This window comes from Falco cherrug, chromosome 1 (assembly GCF_023634085.1).
Source record: "Falco cherrug isolate bFalChe1 chromosome 1, bFalChe1.pri, whole genome shotgun sequence".
NCBI classification, from domain to species: domain Eukaryota; kingdom Metazoa; phylum Chordata; class Aves; order Falconiformes; family Falconidae; genus Falco; species Falco cherrug.
The window spans coordinates 57,547,148-57,564,639 of NC_073697.1; the positions used below are offsets into that span (position 1 = coordinate 57,547,148).

The following is a 17,492-nucleotide window of genomic DNA, read 5'->3' on the forward strand; positions in this document are numbered from 1 at the left end:
CAAATAATGTAACTGGAACTAAGGAATTTTTAGTCTCAATGCCTGCAGGAAAGCTAGATGCAAAGGCTTGCATGCAGAAATTAAGGTGATACTTCACAGAGTTGGAGGCTGACAGAGTTTACAAGAGATAAAGAAAGACAAGTGATGGGAAAAGAAAACAACTTCTGGGCATGAAATATACATGCAAGAGAATTATACTAGGCTTCATGATAAAAGACCCTTCTTTCAGGGTAGGGAGCATTTTAAAATAGGGATTTTCTCAGCATTACCGCTAGCAGAGAGTTATTAAAGGCTTTTTTATTGTGCTATAGGTTGGTCAGGCATGGGTAGTGTATGGTGTTGATCTGTCCTGTGGTAAAAACGGCACTGCTGCGGCTTGCTTTTACACAGATTTGACAACCAGCTATTGCATGTTTACCATATCTAGTCCTTCCAGTTTTCCGTATCTCAGAGTGCTTTATATGAAAAGGAAGGAATCTGAGTATATAAGGGAAGTGAGGTAGGGAAAAAGCAAACTATATGGCTAGTGTCAGATAAGTTCCTTCCTCGTTTTGTCATGTGACACTAGCAAACACTACAAAAACTTGCCTTTTTGTGTGTGAGATGTATCTGGATTATCTCTATATCAGCTGTTGCCATTTAGCAAGATCAAGTAGTGTTCACCTGGCTCTGTAGTATGAAAATGAGAACAGTGTCTGGCTTGTCTGATGCTGTCCTCAAAACTTAGAATATGATCATTTAGGCTTCCTGTTTTCAAATACATGAACATTATTCTTGGGATTTTTAAAATTAAGTTTATTTTTTAAAAACCTTTAAAATTACGGCTTCAGAGTAACTCAGCTTGTGGGTCTTTTGCCAGTGTTGAAAGACACATCTGCCGTTTCATATTACTAGTTCAAATTCACATTAGCTGGAGAACTCAAGAATTTACTATGAAAAATGGCATAACAAGAGAGTCAAATAATGTTTTAAGAGAGGGGATTTTTTACGAAAGCTGTTTAGAAAGTTGATCTTCAGCAACTTCATCCTCTACAATATCATGAAGCTGATAAATCTCCTTTTGACGTCCTTCTGGCTAACCAAAGAAAACTTATTTTAAAATTGAAATGCAAATGATTTAAGAAAAAAAATAGGCATTTGCAAATAGTAGCTCAGTGAAATCCCGGGTGAGTCAGAGGGCATTGTGACAGAGTATGAGATCCAGAAACTCTTTTCCCCAACGTGCTAGTTAATTGACTGATTCACCTTTTTGACCATAGGAGATTACCTGTTGCTTCTCATACAGTGTTTCCAATGTGGTGTGGTTGCAGTGGCTTTGTGTTAGTTATTTCTTGTCCATTCAGTCGCCTTTAAGTTTTTTTTAAAGGTTGTAACAATAAAATGCTAGGGATATTGGCAGACATATGCAGTGCACAAAACTTAATCTGATGTTTCCTGTTTCTTTTTAAGCTCCGCTCCTCTGTAGGAGGATGAGGAAGGGTGGAGCAGAGGTTTTGGAGCTGTGTCAGGAGTCAGGGATGTGTATGTGGTGAGGGGTGACTGCTCTTCGCCAACACTGCATATGCAGTTTAAATGTTTGGCTCCAGATTCAGTGATGAGGAATTCGGTCTTAACATGCTGTCATGTTAAAATGTCCAGTACTCTCCCTGTCATGTGTGTCCCGTCGCTTTTTTTAAAATGCAGTGGACACCAGGTGTCAGATGCTACAAAAGGTAATAAACTATGAAAACCAAAAAGAGTTAGAATTTAAGAGGTTTTAAAATTTGTCAGGTTTTCTCTTACGTTTTTCCTGATTCCCAACTTTCTCTTCCCATCTTTATTTGCATGTTACTGATAATGTAATTCGTAAGCTTTTGAAGTTGATTTAGCTGTATTTTGCCTACAAAATTCTCACTGAGTGAACAGGATCTACCATTTAAAGGCTTTGCATTCCCATTAGTCCTGGGTGTTTGCTTTGAGAAAGAGTTTCTTTTGCTGCTGCTTCTGGTCACAGAAGTCACCAGTATCAGGTGTGTGTTTGATGGTTTTACAAAAAAAGCTGTGATTTTCTTTACGATCTAACCAGCTGTCAAATACCTGGCTCATGGCACATTGAAAAGTTTTATGGTGTTTACGTAAGTTTTCTACAAGGATATTGTACATTGTAACAGTATGTAGAGATATGTCAGATTACTGCACTTGGGCAAAGAATTACTGTTCAAGCAAAACTATAGTTCATTGACACACCTTGTGTGATTCATGCTGAAGATGGAAGCGTGAAAGAAGCTGATAAATTTAACAGGACAAAGAAGAAATCATGTTAAAACTCCAGGACATTGTTAATTAAAGCAGAATTTACTTTAAAAAGGCTCCTCATTGCATGTTTTTGAAACTACCGATTTGTCACAACAGATGCTTAAGGAGGAGAGTTGTTTCTTCAAAATGGCCAAGCCTTAAGAATGCCATCCAAAATACAGAAGTTTGGGATTTTTTAAGAGCTGAACTGCCAAAACTTGTGATTGCAAAAGAAGAAATTACCTCTTTTCAGCCAGTCAGCTTTTAAAATTCTTTAATTTTCAGTATTTTGTTCTTTGCTTCAGTCCTGACTCATGTAGATGGGTTGGTGTTCATTTGGCTTTTAGGAGCTTTAGGTGTTGACGAGCTCTGCGTAGCCAACTATGGACTCCACTAGCAGCAAATTCTATTCTCTCTAAACATTTTCGAAGACCTGGCTGCCTTCCAAGCTTTAGACTTGTTCTCAGACTCAGTGGGAATGAATTGAAGTGTCTTTCATGTGTAAATAGATTAATACATCTAACTATATGGTAGCCATACCTTAAAAATAGTTGTTGTGAAGTAGCTCCTTCTAGATGTCGGTTTCTATCTCTGGAGGAAAGATGGATGGGGACTAAAATGGGATGTAGTCTCCATGCAGAGAGGAGTCCCTCTGGGGACTGTCCCCAGGCAGTAGGATTAGAGGAAGCAAGGATATGAAGATGCCAGGTTCTGTGAAAATAAGAATATGCCGTGTATTTTGGAGAATCTTTGCAACCTCCTTCTTGTTTCTCTGAGAAGTCCCAGGCATAGCTGCCTTCCTGTGCAGCAGTTGCTTGCCTTTGGTAGTCTCATGGTTACTGGGACTACAGTGTTTAGCGTTTAGAAAAAAAGAAAGTCTCTTTTTCTCAGACTGATCCCTTACGTTGCCTGAGGAAGCACAGTGGAAAGGCCTTGGGAGTAATTCCTGTAGGAAGTGCTGGGGGATGCTGAGAGAAGATGCTATATAGAGGTTGTTTTTCCCTCCTTGTTCCTCTTGTCTATTCACATGCAGATCATGGTTTCTAAAGAGGAACATGTGTTTCATGTATGTGGTAACAGTCTTCCAAGACATTAAGATTGTAATAGTCAACAACTATCCACATCTAATGCTGATAGGACAAAAATGTACCATCTTAATTTGATGAGAGGAAGAGACCGGTTAGACATTAGGAGAAAGCTTTCTAGCTAAAGGGTAGTGGTGGAGTGTGGACCAGGCTTCTTAGGAAGTTTGCAGAATCTTTGTTTTAACAGCAGAATGAGTTGAGGTAGATATATTAAAGCTACCTCATTGTTAGAGGACCTGCTGAGGACACTCTGCCCATGCTTCAAGATTTCTGCAGTTGTAATAGACTAAAGGAAAAACCAAGGAAGATGTGTAAGAGAAGATATGATGGTGTCAAATCAGTAGTTTGGAAAATCACTTTTTAAAGCAACATTTTGGAGGAGTCTGAGCAGCACAGTGGCATTTGTCAATGGCAGAGAAAGATATACCACATAAATAGAAGTCTGAGTTAACTGAAGCCAAAATCAGGGTTAGTTTGATGACTATCTAGGATAGTCTGTAGTAAAGAGATTTCATTTAGAAAGACCCAACAAGTCTAAAAAAAAGCAAGCTTCTAAAGAAGCAGCTTTTGTGTGGGAATTTAGGAAGAGGATTTAGTAACAAATTTTGCTATCATGTATGCAGATATTAAGATACTAGATGGAAGGAAAGTAATCTGCAGAGAAAGTAGCTGTACTGATGACTTGGGTCTCATGCAAGGTACAGTTTTAAACAAATACGAAGATGAGCTGTTCTATGGAAGAAGTAGCACAAGAAATGTAGCAACTATTAATTGTAAAATCTTGTTGTAAATTGTAAAGAAACACATTGTAAAACCCAGCAGTTTTGAGCTTCTATTGAAGTATGATTTGTGTGTGTGAAAGTCCTTTTCTGACTGCATAGAGTGGTTTGATAAAGTGACTATCACCTATACCTGTGAACTTTGACTTTCTTTAGGAAAACAAACTCCTGGGTAGATTGCCAGAGTTTAGCTAAGGTGAATAGAGGAGGAGCATTGGCATGAAGTTTATTCATCCTTTTATCAGCTGGTAAAAGTTCTCAAACCTATTTCTAATCCAATAGGAAGAATATTTTGTTCATGATAGCTACTTAATGCCTTTCACAGGCAGTTCCTAACTTCAGGTCTAAGTCTGTACACAGATGCCTGTTGCTATATTGTTGACTCCTGAGTTCAATAAAGGTTGTTAACCATCAGCAAGGAGTGCAGTGTCTGAGATGCCTTTCAAAATGTTGTTGTCTGCAGAATTAGCAGCTTGTTTGCTTTTTTCACCACACTGTAGCACAACAAACAAGTGGGCAGGCTGCTTATATGAGGTGCTATTATAAAAATACGGTGCATTTCAAACAGAGTAATCAAACTCTAGGATCCTGAAAGGGTGGATGAAATTCAGATAAATTCAACCTTTGAAGCACAGGTTCCTGACCTCACATAACCTATTAACTGTCTGTTTGGTTTTTTTAAATCAAAATATGGAAACGGCTTTTTTCCTAGGCTTATTCAGAACTGTAACTGTGACTTTTTCGTTGAAAAGCCTTTACAGAATTATTACATAACTTGCTGTATTTTAACATGTTTCTAGAGAGAGGACACTCCTTGGATTGTAAAGCATTTCTGGTGCAATGGCAGTTCCCATCCGCTGGGCCCGATACCGTTGGCATCAACTGACAGCTACAGAGGACAGAGAAGGTAGCAGCAGCAATTCAAGTAACAAGTGCTATCAATCATCAAAGACAAATGGCAAACATAGGATAGTGATACCCTGTTTGGGACATTTTAAGGAAGAGTATGAAAAAGTATCAAAACTGTACATGAACAACAGAATACGGACTACTAAATACACTTTGTTGAATTTTTTACCACGGAATTTATTTGAGCAATTTCACAGGTAATGAACTCCTTTTTGATTGTGGTAATTCTTCTGAAGTGGAATCCTTTAATGTGTGTGTTACTATATAGATGGGTATTCAAAAATTATTCTACTTCCTGACTTGCCTGTCACGTCTCAAAAGATCTGTGTTGTTTGGCCAAGGTCTCTTGAGTTATCATCAGTGTAGGACTAATTCTTTTCTCTATATCTTACGTAATTTCCACTAATTCTGTTCTACGGATTATTGAAATATTCTTTACTCTTGGAGCACTGCCACACAGCAATCTGCAGTAAGATTTTCAGCTCATTTCCTACAAATGTATTTTTCCCCTTCCCTCATGTTTTTGTCTCTTGCTAATTTTTTTTCATCCTCCTTCTGTTTGGAGGACTGCTGATTTTTAAAGTTATGCAGGGAGGTTGTAGGATGGCTTCCTTTTAAAAACATGCCACTTCTCTCAGGAGATGGTAAAATGAAGTTTAAAAGACCTGGAAATCTGAGAGTGCAAGTTCACCAAAGGCTCACTGGAAAACATGCTTGGAGGACAGGTTTGAAAATACAGGAAAATTCTTGGTCTTTGCATCTTCTGATCATGCATATTAAGTCACTGTGCAGCTAAATAATCTATTGACTGGAGAATTATAACAGTTCTGAATACTTAGTTCTTAAATTGCAGTTGGGGGAAGAAAAGATAAATCACTACTAACTTAAGTGTCTGTATGGCATGGAGTGGGGAAATATCAAGGATGACTCTGCTAGCATGGCTAACTCCTATGTTTTTGCTTTGTTTCAGAGTTGCCAATTTGTATTTCCTATTCCTAGTTGTCCTAAATTGGGTTCCTCTGGTGGAAGCCTTCCAAAAAGAAATTACAATGCTACCTCTAGTAGCGGTTCTGGCAATTATTGCAGTAAAAGATGGTCTGGAGGATTATTCAAAGTACAAAATGGATAAACAGATAAACAACTTACTAACCAAAGTATATAGAAGGTAAGAGACAACAGTCTTTCTGGTTTATTGTTATTTGATTATGAGTATACATAAAAAAGTTGTTGATAAGTCTTTTGGTTTACTTTCTGGATACTCATAGAATCATCAAATAGTTTAAGTTGAAAGGGGTCTCTGGAGGTCAGCTAGTCCAAGCCACTGCTCAAAGCAGGTCTAATTACATCAGGTTGCTCAGGGACTAGTCTGGTTGAGTCTTGATCACGAGTTTTGCTAAATGAGTGTAAAATTTACTGAAAAAAATATTTTTTGGTTGAGGCAAGAGTGTTCATGTATGAGTTTGTACTGTATTAACCAAAGTAACTTGACTAGTTAAGCATTTTTTTACATAGTATTTGTTTTGAAAAGTGTGGTTTTAATTCCTCTGAAATTGCTGTAAGCATCTTGGACGTTCAAGGGTTGCTGATTTATCGCTATATAGGTAAAGGTCATTAATGGTACTCACAAAATTACAAACCACATTCAAAGCTCCCTCTTTTCATTAAAGACACACCTTTTCCTAGTGAAGGCAATGCACTGAAAATAAACTTTTCATTCTAAAAACTTAATGTGCTAGCTGGCTATGCCAAACCCTAAACTCTGTACTGTAGACATGACCTTACTCAGCCCATGCAGCAGGTTGCAAACTGGTACTACATAACCATTAAATCTGTGATATTACTCAGCTAATGGAATCTCCTGGTTTCTAACATTTGCCATAAGCTATTGGTGTTTAAGAGCTAGCTCATAACCATAGAAAAAGTCTGGAATATAGTTTTGTATCATCAAAGAAAAAAACCAAAACAGCTTTTTGTTCTGCAAACACAAATATATATAGCAGCTTTCCCAGAAACGTTCTATTCAACCTGTAAAAAATTGGACTTGAAAAACAAGTAAGTAATTGGGCTATTAGGGAGGATAAATTTTTTCTTTGTTTTTCATGTCTGCAGAGAAGGCTCAAGGGAGAAGTTGGATTATTTTTTCTATAAATTGTCATGAATCTTGAAAGAATTCGTTGTCAGAAAGCTGAAACATTCGATATCCATGTTCCTGAAAACTGTCACTTACAGTCTTATCCCTCCCAGTGTCAGTGAAGCAGAATGAATTTCAGATCTGTTCTGGCTTGATTCCTTCCCGTCACCAAAAATGTGCAGTAATTAGTGACCATATTAGTCATCTGCAAATATTCCTTCTTGTGCCCATAAGTATTTAGTTTTGGTAACTTTTTTCTTCTTCTTAGTGTCTTTATTATGAAATATTTTATATAGTGTAATCTGGTTTTAAAATTAAGCTTGGAAGTATGGTTCAGGAGAATTAAATCTTACTGGTACTGATAAAAACAATTGTTTGTTATGTGTGAGCTGATTTATCTTCAATTTCCATTAAACTCATGTTAGGATTCAAAATTTCTTAACATGTTTAACAAGAATCCCTTAGAAATTGTAGTGATTCTTCCAGTGCATGCATTTAATCATTGTAAACATGATGAACAACTAGCTAATGTATACCATTTCCAGTTATTGTCTTACTGTGCTTTTGTTGATCTGGAGAAGTTGTATACATTGTATGTGCTGTCAGTGTAATTTTACTTACATATTAGATACTGGTACCTACATGGCTACTGAGACAAATGCTCAATAAAATGGCCCTTCTTGCTATCTTAATATACCTAAGCAACAGTTGTCATTCTTGAAAGCTGGTAGGCCACCTGTTTGTACTTGAAGATAATTTGTGTAAGTATTTTCAGCAAGACCAGTGATCCTTGCTTCTTGAACTCTTGTGAGGCTTCCTTCTGTGTGAAGTTGTGTTCATAATAGAAATTGGTTTCACTGTGCTCTGGTGTCCGTGACAAAATGTGCCAGTCTGAGTGCCTTGATAAATCTATCTGAGCATCTAGATGCTAGTTTCTGTGCATTTTTGACAAATCTGATGCTCCCACCTTACTTGCTTTTGCTTATAGCAAATGCTTGGCATCCATAGTTTCAGAGTTTTCAACCTGCTACATTTTGGAGTTCTGGAATTTATCCACTTCATAGATCAGTTATTTCTGTCTTGAAAATGTGATAAAATAAGATAATGTTGTTTAAAATGCTGGGGTTTTGCCCTGTCTCATAGTTCCCTTGTGGAGTAATAAAACATTCCATAAACAATAAGATGTGCTAATGTGCATTATAATTTAGTTTGCAGTTGTTGCTTTGATGTTAAATACTTAGTAATCAAGTCCTTGTGCATTTTGAGCAAGTAACCGGTTTGTAGTAGTAGGATCTTATTTAAATAGCCATGAATCACAAACGATGAAGGTACTTCTGTTTGAGCATCTGTTAAAATCTTGTAGTTAGTGTCATTTCAGTAGAACTGTGGTGAAGTGATCATGATGGAAAAATCCATTTATTCCCCCATGACCTACTACTAAAGATAATTAAACTTTTTGTCTGACTTTGCACTTAACTGGATAAAGAATATGTGCATGATCTATCTGCTGCATCAGCAGCAGGATGAATGACTTTGCTGGCTGATATATTTTTCTTCTCTTCTTTCCTCTTCTGCAGACCTCTCAAATACATTTCTGTTTCATTCTAAGCCTTGCATGTAGATGTGTTGTAAGTACTTTTCTTTACAAATACATATTTATGCAAATCATTGTATATATTTGAGATCAAGGTACAATTTGATTCTTTTTTTTCTTTATGGTATTGAGATCTGGAAAGAATAATCCTTTCTACAAGATTCTTCCATACCTTTAGCTTTCCTTTCCCAGACTCCAGCCTGGCAAAAAGAAAGTGGGACTTGTCCATGGGCATTGAGTAAAAAGAAGCATCATGTACTTTCAGTGCCATGTTTATTAAATACATAGGGATTTAAAAGAGAAATATTTGCCATCTCCTGAGGGCAATCTCAATAATAATCTCAATACTGGCAGCACAGACAAGTAAGTTTTTGTAGTTTTTCATGAAATACATGGTAGTTAGAAAAGACTACACATGCAAGAGTACCATCATTTTTCTCATTTTTTAATCTCTAGAAAGTAATTGCTTCAAGGATAAATGAAAAGATTGCTTTGTCACAACATCTTTTAATTTCCAAATATTTTTGTGGTTTTTCAAATTCCAATTCACTTTGAAAAATTCCTGTACAAGTCAGTGCCAGAAATTGACAACTTCTCATCTCATACTTTTTATTGTGCTACATTAGTGATGCCATTGCTTTCTTTGCTTGCGCTTATTTTGTCTTGCTTACCTTTCAGTTTCCATCCTTTCTCTAACTTACCTAGATACAGGCTGGCTGTGGAAGTAATTTTCTCCCACCACCCTCCTGAGTTCTCATATCCTTTCCATCGTGTTTGGAGGGTGAGGTAGAACGGTGCTGTTTTGGAGTGACCAGGGTGTTCCGCTTCAGTTGGTGCTGTACCCTGATTGGACTGACTTGGGGCTTCATAGCAGGGTAAATTGGCCTACACAAAAAGTTATGCTGATGTAGTGTTCAGTACATAAGGGGTAGTTCTAAACAAACAAAATCACTAGTTTTCAGCTCACTCAGTCTCCTGAATAATTTACTTTGTCAGCACTTTTGCAGCTATCAAAGCTTAAGTCGTACCTTCAGTAACTGAGTGTCACATACTGTTTCAGCATGTCTTCCTTCCCTTTCCTATTTACTTCAGAAATTTTTCCTTCAACTCTTACTTATTTCCAAGGAACTGTACTGGTATGAAAAATTAATTCCTGCAGTGTTGTTTTTTTTAATCCATCTATCCATCTTGTGATAGATATGGCTGTAGCTTTAATCAAGTTTCACATGCTTTCCATTGTGCCATTTATCCATTTGTGTGGAATACTAGTGGTGAACATCTTAAGGAGAAAACAGATGTGCCTTATATTGCTTTAATTTTACGTCAGCTTTTGTTGCTTCATGGTTTTTTACACTTTGAAAGCAATACAATCACCTCCACCTTATCTTCACTGGAGAAATTCTTGTCAGTGCACTGATTAAATTGTGTGGGCTTTGTGCCTTCTGTTTGTAGACAAGCATTTTCAAAAGGGTGGTGACAAATAATGCAGGTCTGAAAGGCAGGGGTGCAAAGCTTGATGTAGAGAATGTTTTTCTGAGATTTTCTTTGTCATTAAAGTATCTGTTTCTATTTCAGTATTCATGAGAAGCATTTTAGATAGCTAGCGCTCTGATTAAAGCTAGCAGATGAGTGCCAGACTGCACACAATGACCATGTTGCAAAGCTTGTTAGCTTATGTCTGCACTGTAGAAGCTGAGTGCACTTCCCAGCTCCCCAGTGTGAGTGTGCTTCTCAGCCAACTTAGAATGACATCCAGGGAAGGAAGCACAATTTGGAAGACAGCCCTAGCACAGCCCGGACTATACCCCAATCTAGAAGACTGAGAAACAAATAATGTGGAGAGTACGTGCTCCTCTCTTAAAACATAGCTCTAGGTTTAGTCTGTGCAAGGCAGAAAAGCTGGGCAGTCACTGAGGACAGTAACAGCTCATACAAAAGCGTACTGCATCCAGACCTGTGCAGTGTTCGTAACGGCAACTGTAGGTGTGTTTCATCACCCATGTTGCAGTAGCCTACTACTGTATGCCTCCTGGTAGCTCATCAAGCCCTGTGTGTTGTGCGGTACCTTGCATCCTGTTGACCACTCTAAACCTGATTGTGTTTGCCGTAAACTGCTGTAATTGTATAAAAGGAAGATTCTTCATCTCAGCTGAGGACAGAACAGCAGCTATAAATGGAAAATTCAAAACTGTTCAAACTTATGTATACATGTCAGGCCTGGATATTTCATATTAATAAAGAATTCCAACTCAGTGCTGACAGGCCTAAGCTTTTATTGACTTCCTTGAGTGTTACAGAGTCTTGGTAACTTATGTTCAAAATTAATGGAAAAGATACTTTAAAAGCCTGTAAATACCTGTATTTCTATTGAGATAATCAGTGAGGTGGTTGCTGAATATTCTTTGCTTATTGTTAGATGTCCATCATCTTGAGACATAGACATTTTTGAAAGGCCCTATCAGAAGGGAAGAAGATTTGCTGTTCTTGATTGCGTAATTGCAAGAAAAAGTGGTGTTTGCTTTCTTGGAAAAACTAAAATACAGGAAGCAAGTGGGCTGAATTTTAAATAGAGCTAAAATAATTCTGGGAGGGTGCCTGGAATGTAATTGCCCAAAAAACCCAGGGCTTGGGCCCCAGAGCTGATTCTTTGTAATTATATTCACTTTCAGCTAATAGACTTGCCTCATCAGAGTTTTTTTTAATGACTTGGAAGCATAAATTAACTATTAGAGTAATTTTCTAGTTATAGTGTGTTTCTCTGAGCTTTCAGTTTATGCACTTGTAAAACATTACTGGTTTTGTATGTATTTCAGGAAGGAGAAGAAATACGTAGATGAATGCTGGAAAAATGTCAATGTTGGGGACTTCATCAGGCTTTCACGTAATGAAATCATTCCTGCTGACATGGTGCTGTTATATTCTAGTGACCTGGATGGGATCTGTTACATTGAAACAGCGGGCCTTGATGGAGAAACCAATCTAAAGCAGAGGCAGGTGGTGAGAGGATATTCAGAGCAGGTGATAATTGTGCATTTCTAGTGGTGTATAAGAAAGTTGACATGATAGATGGGTTAACTAAAAAAACCACAAACAACCCAGACCTCTAGATTGCCTAGTTTGTGATAGCCGAGCAATCCTCATCTGAAAACAAAATAATTCAAGCAACAAATTAGAACTACGTTACCTAGTTATTTTGGAGCAAATCTTTGCATGTTCACTTTAACCCAGAGAAACAGATTTGAAGTAATGTGAGCCAGTAAAAGTAACTATGCAGGTAAATGTCAAGAACTCATTTATGGGGTGTATCATGTCATGGGTGAGAAATTGGAATTTTTTTATAAGGGAGTTCTGTGCTGGATAGAGACCTAGAGGGAGGAGCAGATATCTTCTCTCTTTCTCTGTTTTTTCATATTGCAAATGTATTTTTTACCTCCGTACAATACTTAGTATTATACCTAGTAGACAAAACAATGGAGGCTGGCACAAAGAAGGTATCAAAAGAACAAAGAATCCTGGCATTTCCGTAATCTTCAGGGCACCTGGTACTGAGTTCTGCTTCTGAAACACCATGCCGAAAACAACAGGGAGACTTGCGGTCCATAATAACTGTTTAGTCCTGTGGAGACAGTTACCCGAACTGCCTTTGCTTTATCAGCAGTGGTGAGGAAGTGAGGAGGAGTATCTTGCTGTGCATTAAGACTCTTCTGTTACTTAGTATGGTAATACCAAAAGTATGATGTGATGTCCATGAACAAAGCTGTTTCTTATCCCCTTAGTGACATGCATATTTTTTCTTTATTTAATCTCAAAACAATTAAGACAGAATTGTTTGATCTTTCTGTATAATACATACCATTATGCAAGGCAAAATTCAAATGGTTCTACAGGCTTACATCATACTGAGGTGGCCCTGATCTCACAGCAGCTCCTGCTACCAAGGTCTGATTTCAGTCTTACTCAAGAAAAGACTTGTTCTGTTTCCAGAAAACTTGCACCAAAATGCTAGGAAAAGCCATACTGTCCCAAAACAGTGACAGTTCCGTCAACATTCAAGATTGTTCATTTTTGTTGTCAAAACCAAACAAAAAAGTAATTGAAGCGTCGTCTTGTCAGAACTGCATGGTTTCTGAAGGTAGAGCCAAGCTCAACTTCACAGACATCTAGTGCCCTGCCAGCTGAGCTTCATCCAGAGGCTTTGTCCTTAAAAACTCAGGCTGAATAAGACTGGCAGTGCTGTGTAAGAAGCTGACTGCCTGACTTCTCCATTTCTTAAGCTCAAAAGAACAGGAATAAGTTACATCAAATTAATATCTGAAGACAAGGACTAAAAAGACTTAATCTATCTGCTCGGGTGTCATGTCCTGCTTCTTTGACAGCGAGTAGAAACACAGTGAAGGTTATCATTGGGGCACCTGTTCTTGCACTTAGGATTCCTTTAAGAGAAGTCGAGGCAAAATTAAAAGCACAAAACAGGAGCTGAAACTGTCATAGTTAAATCTATTTTTTGGCAATTTACCATAGCATTTTTTATTTTTTTAATGCTTAAATGACAACAGGAAAGAAATCAGAGGAATAACTCAAGAGTTCTTAGGTAACAGTGGGTAACAATGCACAGAACACAGCGTCTCCAGCCATCTGGGCATTCATAAAGAAATAAACAAAACAGCTGAGAACCTGCTTCCTGAGGATAATAAGCTATTTAGTGAACGAACTGGCATTTCTCTGCTGCTTTCAAGATACTCATATGTTGCTTCCCTTTAAGAAGGGATTAATCTCCTTTTCTTTCCGCACCTCATGTGGTTAGCTGAACCAAGCACAGGTTTACTGGGGTGGAGAAGCTAATATGCCATTAGCATCAAGTCACTGTGAGCAGTGAATATTTCCTATTATGTTGTAAAAGAGGCCACAGGACTGTAGCGGTCAGTTCCTTCTCAGCCTACGTGGTCAGTGACTGAATCCAGTCCTAGCTGCAGCATCCTCAGACCTAGTGGAAAGTGCTATCCTTTTCTTCCAGGCAGCCTAAGAAGCCAAGGTGATGAAAGGAGTTGCTAGCTCTCCTCTTTCACCTCGGCCATGCACCCACTCGGTTTGGTAACACTGCATGGAAACCATATAGTTAGACAGGAACCCAGCAGGGCCAAAGCAGCGGGCATGGCGGTGGGAAGCTGCCTCTCTCCCCATTTCAGTGAGAGTCTGATGCTGCAGGGCCTGCCACTCCCAGCTACCTTACTCAGTTCCCATCTTTATTGTCTCCCTTCTTTAGGGGCATTTACACAAAATCCAAGTAATTTTAATTCTGGCGTAGAAAAAATAGTTTGTGCCAGGAGAAGCAGGAAAGCATCTCAAGAAATAAGGTGCAAAATTTCTACTCCCAGTATTTACTTCGTCAAAGTTAAGATTATAATGAAGAAGTGTAGGTCATAAACTTACAGTCCAGGAAGATCTGAGTGCCCATATCAAGATACCTGCTTTTGCACATTTTGTCACATCTGCTCTATACTGGCAGTGTAGACATAACTTCTGTGCCTACTATAGGTGACACCCCAGGTTTCTGTGGTTGCTATTTCAAGGCATATTGCAAGAAGCTCCTACTAACATCTTCACTGCTATTACAGATTTTTTGACCAAGTCAGATGGTTTGTCCATAAAAAATAAGATGCTTTCACCAGAAATACATATCTGGAGACAGTTTTTACGCTGTAGAAGAAAAGAATCAACTGCTTTGGCTATTTTACTTCCTTTTTGGGGGTAGTTCTTATTCTCTTTATGCTCTTTTTTGCATAATCTCTGTACAGCGTGAAGTGCTTGAAAAGCATGAATCGGTTATACTGTCTAACATTTTACAGAATTTACAGAGACTGAAAGTATCTGTTTAAGACTGTGTTCATATTGACTTCAGGTAAATACAGTGCAACAAATCAATACAGCAAAACCAGCAATTTTTTTTTTTTTTTAATCAAGCCAACAAATATTATGTTTTCTGAGTTTCAAACTCGTGGTTTAACCTCACAGTTGCTATTCTGCCAGTGTGAAGTTGTGGGGAGTGCAGCCTTCTCAGAGACCTGTAATTATGTAGATGTATTCAATTACACCTGTGAATTGTAGATTTATCTGTGGAGTTTGACACTTTAAATTGGTCTTCTTAAAAAAAAAAAAATTCTTACTATTTTTATTCTAAAGAGCAGAACAAATTACTTTCCAATGAGTTAGTGGAAGGTTAGTGGAAGCCTGGAAATGGCTGTGTTACACCAGAGGCTAGCCTCTGTTATGTTAGAGACTAGAGACATATTCATACACCATTAATTGAAACTGAATTGCAAGTGCAATTTCAGGTAATTCCAAAGATAAGACCTTTTGGGTTTTCTTTTACTGCTTGTCAGGTCATTATTAATAAAGGATAATTGTTTAACTTGGCTTTTCTCCTCACTGAAGAGCTCAGCTGCTCTTTATTTGCAACATGAACTGGTCTTTCACAACAGCCCTTTCTTCGGTGCTGGTAAGGCTCAAATATCATTAAAAAGTTCTCCCGCTTTCTTTGTGTTAGTGCAGGTAGCATCCTGGTTGTGGTATAAGGTAGTGCCTTTTTTTTTTTCCCCTTATTGTGGAAAAAAAACCTGGAAAACCCCAGCTTTTCAGATGTTCTTATTGCTTTTTTTTACCTCTTCCTCACTCTTCCACCCATTTTCTCCTCTCTGGTGTTCTCAAAGTATCAGCAATTCAACTGGTACTTGCTAAGCTTTGATATTTACTAGGAAGTCCTTCCATGCTCTTTAAGTCTGATTTATGCTGGGTAGCAGCTTATCCACAACACCAGCAACTTACAGTTTCAAAGCTAAACTGTTAGATAGTCATATCTGAAGTTTATGGTGTTCTTAAGTTCCATCTACATTTTGTCTGAAATCTCTGGGTTTGTTGGTTGTTTTTTTTTTTTTTTTTCTATGGCTTTAGGTCTCTGAAATTGATCCAGAAAAATTTTCCAGTAGAATAGAGTGTGAAAGTCCTAACAATGACCTCAGCCATTTCCGAGGCTTTGTGTAAGTAGGCTTGGTGGCTCTTTATTGTCATTTGCTTTGGTGCTCTTACTAATTTTCAGAAAGCTTGTCATGTTTGCTTTAAAAAATAATGACAATGTGTATAGAAGTCAGTTTGTATCACTACATTCCTGAGTGCGGCCCAACAGAGCTTGAAAAGGGCTTTCTGAGCAGCCGATTGTGAACTGGGAAAGCTCACTAGTACTTCTTATTTTCTATTGAGTATTTTCAGTACCAGTTCAGGCTGCTTTGCAATTGTGTAGTCCATATTTGAAATAGCTGTTTCAAATCTGCATTTGATATCATGTGCTATCTACAGTATTTGGTCTGGAGCATGGCCTGATTGGAGAAGCTGCTTTGCTCAGAATTGGAATTTGTTTTGTGTAACCATCATTGACTTGATCAAACTCCTTTTAACAAACATGCCTATCTATGTCTTTTCTTCTTGTGGGTCTATGATTTTCTATAGACAGTAGGAAGGTAAAAGACTATTTCATGGAGTGACTGATTTTCAGGTTTTGAGAGTTATGATGTCTATATTCTTCCCTATGGGAACTGACACATTAGAAATATGACAAGAAAAATAAATATATGTCTTATAAACCTTAGCTTCTGAGGAAACACCTTGACAGACAGTGAGCCTACCTACACTGAAAGTATGCCACAGGAGTAACGATGCTCACAGTATATTTAACATGAGATTTTATATTTTGCTCAGATTTTTTTCTGATGTTGGCAATCCAAGTAGAAGTCATAGGGTTTCAGATTTCAATTGTTTGTCTTGAACTCTTTTCAGTAGTGTTGCCTACTTCTCATATTCAAGGTGGCAAATGCTGGGCTTGTAAACACAAGAAAATTTTAATACAGTGCCTACATGCCTGGATTTTCAAAGGTGATCTGTATGCATGCATGTTCCCCCGTTCCTTTGAAAAGTCCCACGTTTCCAGTCAGAACGGCAGTCAATGACTAGCAGCTTCTTTGGGGAATTTTCTCCCTAATAGTTTTGCAAAGTCTGACTGGTAATTGCTGGGGTCCTACAGCTGAAGTAATGTGGTTTATTTTCAGTGAGCATTCAAACAAGGATCGAGTGGGCCTCAGCAAGGAAAACTTACTGCTCCGAGGATGCACAATAAGAAACACAGAAGCTGTTGTAGGCATAGTAGTATATGCAGGTTAGTGAACCACCTTGGCTTTCACAGATTGCCTTGCAAACAGGATAGAGTTATATGCACTAAGAAACAGTATCGTACAAAGAGGAATTAGAAGTGTAAAAGCTTGAATCCAGCAGAAGGCAGCGGTAGCTAGAAATGTTAAAAATGCATGCCTGGATTAGGTTTGTTTCGGTTTTAACAGTGTAAAGAACGGATACATGAGATTCGTGGGAGGCCAGCTCCATTCAGTGTGAATAGGTCCTTGCTCTCAACGGTTGGTTGCAATGGTAAACCCAGGTTTTGAAATGCACGTGGAGCTGCATAGCTTGATTAGGATTTTTTTTCTGGTCCAAAACTGAAGCTAGTGCTGTTGCTCAGTGTTGTGTATCAAAGGGTGGAGGTTTTTAAACTAATCAATATGATGTATACAGCCAGATAGTTGTAATGCACGTGCAGGATTTTGTAGAAAGTAATAGAAATAATATAGAAAATATTAAGAATGAGATTGTTTCTTTAAGCAGGAATATTGTTGACAGTG

General features: G+C 38.0%; 1 protein-coding gene across 5 annotated transcripts in view; it reads left to right on the plus strand.

The window, feature by feature from the left end:
* The window catches only part of ATP10D (ATPase phospholipid transporting 10D (putative)), a 51,507-nt gene that overhangs the window by 5,666 nt on the left and 28,349 nt on the right, over positions 1 to 17,492 (plus strand). For 4 of the 5 annotated variants that reach the window (XM_055701490.1, XM_027797275.2, XM_055701496.1 and 1 more), the window contains exons 2-6: positions 4,939 to 5,244; positions 6,018 to 6,212; positions 11,586 to 11,790; positions 15,721 to 15,806; positions 16,869 to 16,975. In XM_055701490.1, the coding sequence (XP_055557465.1) occupies positions 4,979 to 5,244; positions 6,018 to 6,212; positions 11,586 to 11,790; positions 15,721 to 15,806; positions 16,869 to 16,975 (859 nt within the window). In that variant the 5' untranslated portion in view covers positions 4,939 to 4,978. Of the gene's footprint in view, positions 1 to 4,938; positions 5,245 to 6,017; positions 6,213 to 11,585; positions 11,791 to 15,720; positions 15,807 to 16,868; positions 16,976 to 17,492 lie in introns of those variants that run through there. The other variant, XM_027797276.2, reaches the window with a different exon arrangement.